Source organism: Parasteatoda tepidariorum, chromosome 10, assembly GCF_043381705.1.
Source record: "Parasteatoda tepidariorum isolate YZ-2023 chromosome 10, CAS_Ptep_4.0, whole genome shotgun sequence".
Lineage (NCBI taxonomy): Eukaryota > Metazoa > Arthropoda > Arachnida > Araneae > Theridiidae > Parasteatoda > Parasteatoda tepidariorum.
The window spans coordinates 73,330,014-73,337,000 of record NC_092213.1 but is presented as its reverse complement, the minus strand read 5'-3'; the positions used below and the strand labels follow the sequence as shown (position 1 = coordinate 73,337,000).

At 31.2% G+C, this 6,987-nt stretch overlaps 2 protein-coding genes across 2 annotated transcripts in view; both read right to left on the bottom strand.

The window, feature by feature from the left end:
* Positions 1-6,987, bottom strand: part of LOC107442625 (kielin/chordin-like protein) — a gene marked incomplete in the record, with an annotated part of 123,606 nt that overhangs the window by 58,570 nt on the left and 58,049 nt on the right.
* Positions 1-6,987, bottom strand: part of LOC107438360 (uncharacterized) — a gene marked incomplete in the record, with an annotated part of 42,347 nt that overhangs the window by 22,558 nt on the left and 12,802 nt on the right. Inside the window, 2 exon segments of the mRNA XM_071187126.1 lie at positions 603-725; positions 4,637-4,759. Of these exon segments, the coding sequence (XP_071043227.1) occupies positions 603-725; positions 4,637-4,759 (246 nt within the window).

Here is a 6,987-nt window from a genome sequence, read left to right as displayed (position 1 = left end):
TATATATATATAAAGCATGAAAAAAATTACAGAATAATGAAAAGAGAAGAAGAAAATTATTCAAGAAAAATAAAAAAATAAAACAGTTTTTTTGATAAAAAATCCGGGAAAAAAAGGAAAAAAGATATCTCTTTATCAGCTCACACGATCATATCTGCAAAAAGGAGTGCTAATATTGTATTAATGCAGTACTTTCTAATATTGTATCAATATAGCCAAAGAAAAATATATCAATACAGTAGTGTGGGGAGCACTTAAAAAAACTTATTAATTCTCTTAATTTTTTTTCCATTTTTATTTTCATCCTTTTTTTATTTAATTATTATCCTATTGTATAAACAAATCTTATTCAGACCAACAAAAAAAAAGAGGTAAACGGAAAAAATCTTATTTTGAAAAGGATATGTAGTTTTCCGAAGAAAACTTGTAACAATGCAATAAGAAATTCGTTCTCCAATGTTATTTATAGAGTTCACTTTTTTTCTTCTTTTTTTTGCACTTAGTGCGTTAACTGTCTTAAAAAACACAGCTTATTATTTGCGGTTAGTTGCTGTTGCATGATAATTTATGAATTATTGGTAGAATGAAAAAATTTAACTTACGATCACAAGATTTTCCGTCTTCCTGAAGAATGTATTCTTCGAGACATGAACATTGAGCAACTTTGTCCTGTAAATGGCAATTGTGCTGACAGCCCCCATTCTCGTCTTTACAGGCATCATACCCTTATTATTATGAAAACAATTTATTAAATTTTACAGTATGAAAACCATTTGCAAATGTTCAGTCGTGCATTAAAAAATGTGTAAGTTATAAATTAGGAAAACATGCTTTTCAAGTCTTACATTAGAAAAACCATTTGTAATTTCTAGATTCTAAAAACAGTTCGTTTTTAATTAGGAAAATAATTTTTAAGCCTTGCGTAAAAAAACAGTTTGTAAGTCTTAGAATAAAAAAATAGTTCATAAGATTTATAATTTGGAAACAGTTTTACATTGCGAAAACTATTTGTAGTTCTTTTGCGTCACACAAATCAGAGCAAAATTCTTTACGACAAAAAAAAAACTATAATTCTACTAAACCGTGGTAGATGATTAATAAAAAAAATATAATCATTTGTTATAACATTATTCCGTGTGTTCCAGATAGTTTGATAAAAAGAAAATTTAAAAAAAAAAACATTTAATGTGCATGTCAAAAGATCTGTTAATCAAATAAACTTAAAAATATTTTGGCCGGTTTTTGTTTATGTGATATGATATGATGGACAAAGAAATGAATTTTCTAATCTGACTTTTGAAATGGATAAACACATAAATAGTAATAGTTCAGATGATGTATATTCTTTGTAAAAAAATATAACATAAAAATTAAAACACTCAATGAATATATTTGATAAAATAATAATATACATAATAATTTTTCCTTTTATTTCAAGTCAAAATAACATTTGCTGTGAAATAATTTGCTTTTGAGTTATTAATTATGGATCATGTCTATAGAATATGTGTAAACTATGAAATCTGATTATATAAAAGAAACCGAAAGTAAGTTTGTATAGTATTTTTAGAGGGGAAATATATGTAATTAAATTAATTTTTTTGTAAAAACTAACACGCTTATTTATATAAGCTTATTCATATTTTTAATAAATGTGATAAAATATTTCTCTTGCTGGTGTGTATATTAAATGTAGTACTAATATTGAATAAAATATTTTATTATCAGCGTGGTAATATTTTATATATTTCATCTCCACTCATATAAATTTCATCTCCAGATTTCTATTTGAAAAACATATTACTTAGCTGAAATATTGGAAGTATCTTTAAACTGTGGATTTTAGAGTTCTACTTTTACATCGTGCAAAATATGCTAATATTTTTTGGTGAACCTTCTACTTTTTAGTTAACAAATCCTATTCTGGGCAAAATTTCATTGTTGCCCAAGTTGACTTATGGAAAATGTATTTTTAGTCAACTTTCGAGGTTTTGTCTTTAAACCCTTAACGATCGGTTAATTTTCAAGAAAACGGTCATAAAAGTGCCTATTTGTTTGACTTTTGTATTTGTATTACGTATTTGATTAGTGCTGCAACTAGTTTAAAATAAACTAACTATCTACAATTACCCTAAAAATATCCTGGTACTGCCATCAGGTGTGTAAAATGAGAAATAAAATGTTTTCCTGGCAAAAGAAATGAATTAATTTTATTCTTATTGGCGTGTTACTACTGAACACTCCAGCCCGTCAATATCACGGGAGCGAGAAATAGCTGGTGAAATCTCACCCCGTCATCAGGGGAGCGAGAAGTACAGATTTAAATAGTTTCCTACACTTATAGTATAATTATCAGTGGTAGTTAACTGATGTCAAATGTAGGTTGGTACTTTAATGACGTCACACTAGACCTCTAAAATGGGTTATCGGGAATGGTCTGGGATATATCCTCTGTAGACTGGATGGCTCCTCCGCTTTAACCCGTCAAACTGCGATCGAAGTCAAGCAATTTACGGTAGAACAGTTTAACGAGGACCGATACCGCGCATCCTTGGTCACTACCCAAACAGAGTGGTCATCCACCCGCTTACTGACAGCAAACAAGTGATGCTTGACTTCAGTGTGCCACTGGAAACTGTCTGTTTACAATCAGTCCACTGCTGTGCAAAAAGTTTTAAAGCAGAATTGTTGAAACCTTTATCATGATTATTTTTCTATGAGACACTTAATACATATTTTTAAACTATTTATATACTGTGGTTTCCAGCCGCCACACAGATTGCTGAACTCAAACTGTTTTTTATTATAATTTTTCTGTAATATTTCATGATGTATAGAATATGCTGTCCAAATTTTGTAAATTAAGTAAAGTAAAATACTATGGTGGGCAAAGTCTTTTAAATCTCATCGGCTAAAATATTAATACATTACCTCTGTTACCACTAAAAAATATTCTCGTAAACTACAAAAATTCCGTAGTAGATAAAGGTTTTATAGTTACAGAGTAATGAGCAAACGCTCAATGCCAGCGTTAGTAAAAAAAAATTACTGCTAAAACGTAGTGTATTATAACTATTAAAATTGCAAACTTGGGGGAGCTAAGCGATAAAATTGGTAGTTACGCATAAGCTTTGACATAAAAAGAACTTGCGACACATGCAATCAGCCATCCATACTTAATGAAAAAATGTACGAATGAAGAAAACCTACGACGAATGCGAGAACGTCCTTCCATTAAGTTGAAGTCCTAATTTGCAGTTATTTTACGCTTGGAAACAACTACAGGATTGTAGCGCGCTACTAAAAATGCAGGCGAATGGATTTCAAACTTATATTAATAGAAATTATAAATGGAACTTGTTATAGCATATTTTCTTCAGTTTACTACCGAGGAAAATGAAGCACTGGCTTTATTTTTTTTAAAAATATGAATAATTTGAAATGTAAGTCATAGTAGTAGTTGCGTTTGAATGATTTTTAAGATAATAAATAAATTAAATTGTGTTTCTACCAATTTTTTCATTTATAATCGCCCGTGGCATCACTACAACTATGTATACTTTAACACTAGGTTTACGGGACGCGTCATTTTGACGCCTTTCGAGTTTTGTAAGGAAAATTATAAAACCCGCTTGAATTTTTATTTTATCTCTTACAATGACTTTTAACCATTGATCGAAGTAAATATATATTGAAGGTTATTTTCTTCAAAAGCGTTTAAATATTGAAATTCTCTATGTGGTATACCTATCTTTACGGATATGCGTCAATTTGACGCGATCATAATTTAGACAAAATTTTGAGTAAACAAGCAATTATCACATCAGTAATAAATAGGAATGTACCGATAATACTTCGATTCGTTATCTCAAATGAAACAACTGTTGCCGGTAAGCAATAATAGAAAGAACAAACGCAGAATGTCAATTGATGTCAGAGTGTCAGATTTAGAAGGTTTCAGTTGCTTAGTTCGAGTATTGAAACATAAAATACTAGACTATTTCATACATATATATCTCATATCTTCATTTTTTTTCTTATAGTATACATATNATTCTTTCATACGTCAAATTGACGCGTGTTCGTAGAGATAGGTATATAAGAAACGTCCGTAAACCTAGTGATATATTGGTTCATGCGTCAAATTGACGTGTGTTCGTAGAAATAGGTATATAAGAAACGTCTGTAAACCTAGTATTAACCCCTTGGGGACGGGTGATTCAGAAAAGCATTCGTACAAAATCAGAATCAAGTTGCAATTAAATAAAAAACGGTAACTTAAATGTAGTCGTTACTAATTTGACAGACTTACTTTGCTTTATTTTAATTATTGTTAGTTTAATCATATATATAATCAATGTTAATTCAAAGTATAACTAAATAGTTTTATTTTGAACAAAGTAATGGTGAATTAAATAAATCAAAAAATTATAACTCCGCCTACAAATAAACTGCTAAAGAAATACTTTGATTACCAGTTTTATCTTCTTACCCTGATTGATACGGTTTTTTGCTGTCACGTATTTGTGACAGTCGGCGCGAAAGGGTTAAGTAAAATTCGCGGCCTAGGTGCCCAGCTAGCATAACTAAAGAAAAGGAATTAAAGGAAAAAAACGTCAGAGTGAACTAAACTTACGATTACAAGAACGTCCATCCTCGTCAAGTGCGAATCCTTCGTGACAATAGCAATTAACTTTACCGTTCTCTGCTTCGCAATAGTGTTCACATCCTCCGTTACTTTCGACACATGGATTGGTACCTTAAAATTATAAAAAAATATTTCCTACTTTACCATTTCATATAAAAAATTTATAATTAGTTCAAATACCACTACAAATAAATAATTTAAGCAATGAAGTAAAACCTATTTTCCATAAGCAATTTTGTCGGTCATTCCAATAATTATTGTTTCTTAGAATCTGTTTCTAACTTTCTGGAGAAAATTCCGAAATGCTATCTTTCACCGGATATCGTTAAATACTTCCGAGATTGATTTAGTTTAGTTAATTCGATTTAAACTCTCTCGAACTACTACTAAATAATTTAAAGGTTTACGTGGTCTGCCACTTTGTCACAGTTAGCCTTGTTGAGCCATTTAGAAAGTTGGCAAAATTTAACGAGAATCTGTAAATCTCAGTTTGTAGTTCTTTACCGTTCTTAAAAAATAATTTGACGAATGCGAAACAGGTGGAATCTCTAATCCATACTAGCCCTGTGGAGTTATTAGTTCGGTAAAATTCATTTTTGGTCAATTAAAAAGTGTAAATCGAATCATTCACTAAGCAATGTGTACTGATGAATCTCTAAATGAAGTAAAATTTTAGCTGGTACTTGCGAATAGGGCAAAAGCTTAGCAGGTACGAGTAAACCAGTTTAGAGCTGTTAATTGTAAATGGGACGAAAACAATGAGCAGGTGGATGTTAATGAGGCAATAGCTGAGGTGATGAACTTAAATGAAGCAAAATTTGATCAGGTACATGTGAATGAGGGAAAAGTTTAGCTGGTAGAAGTAAAGAAAACCTAGTTTTAGTTGTTAGTTCTAAATGGGGCTAAAGTTGAACTGTTGGGTGTAACTGAGGTGAAATTTGATCCATGTAATGATGTAATTTGATGGATGTAAATGGGTCAAAATTAGATATGGTGAGTATCAACGAGGTATAATTTAAGTTCATAAATCTGGTGCAAAATTTGAGTTTGTAGTTGTGAATAAGGAAATATTTGAGCTGGGGAATGTTAATGGGACGAAAATTGAACTAGTAGTTGTTAATGAGGCAAATTTGGAATTGAAATAAAGAAAAATTTGACCTGATAGTTGTAAATAGGGTGAATGTTTATCTGATAGGAGTGAATGAAGGTAGATTTGAGCTGTTGGTTATAAAAGAAACGGAAGTTTAACTGTTGGGTGTTACTGAGGAGAAATTTAGGCAAAGGATGTAAATGGGTCAAAATATGATATGGTGAAAGTAAGAGCGGTGAAATTTGAGCTGATGCAAACCTTGCGTTGATTCTTGCAAATATGGTGAAATTTGAGCTGGTGAATGTAAATTAGACGAAAATTATGCTGGTGGATGTTAAAGGGGTAAAGTTTCATGCCTACTGCCGAATTCAACAATATATTCAATAACGAAGTAGAGAATTTCAGTGTCAGCCACCGGTGGTTGACGCGACCTAAATGTAATTTCAGTGTCAGTCACCGATGGCTGACGCGGTGCTCAATGTGTTAATAATAATAATAAAGCGCAATAAAACGTAATCTGGGATAATAAAATTATCTCTAAAAATTACGTACATAAAAGAAAAACTTTTTCTCAGGAAAGAAGCAGTTTCATATATTTGCTATAATTGTAAAAAAATTTTCGGTAGTTACAGAAATGTATGTTTTCTCGAAAAAATACTAGAATGAAATACCTTTCGTACCAGTTTTTGCTCCTTTCCGTCTTGGTATGTATAGGCTTTCAGTCCTTGATGAAACTGAGTCCCAACTTTCAACATTCAATTGCGCTTTGGCGATTTATCATACATTCCCACTCAGATGAATTAGTTAGAGCCCCTCGCGGGGATGATGCTAAGATAACTATCACGTATGAGTATGAGATGGAACTAAGCGGCACATCTAATATATACAGTTAGAGATAAATGGCCTCCCAACTTTCGATAAAAAAAATAAATAAATAAAAGCGCTTTATAGCATTCAAAAAGGATGCCACTGTTGACTAAAAAATGTAAGAAATGCAGAGATGCCAATTGCTTCGGATCTGACAAAATATTTTACAAAACGGTAAATAACTACAAAAACTTGCAAATTTTCGGTTAATTTTGTCAACTTTTTAAGACTCAACAAGGCTTAGCTATTACGCAGTGGCATATAACATAAGCCTTTGAATTATTTAGAAGTAGTATTGAGTAAAACTGCATACATGCCAACTCTTCCGGATTTTCCGGAAGATTTTATTTTCATATTTAAAGTGGTAGCAAAGTATGCATCA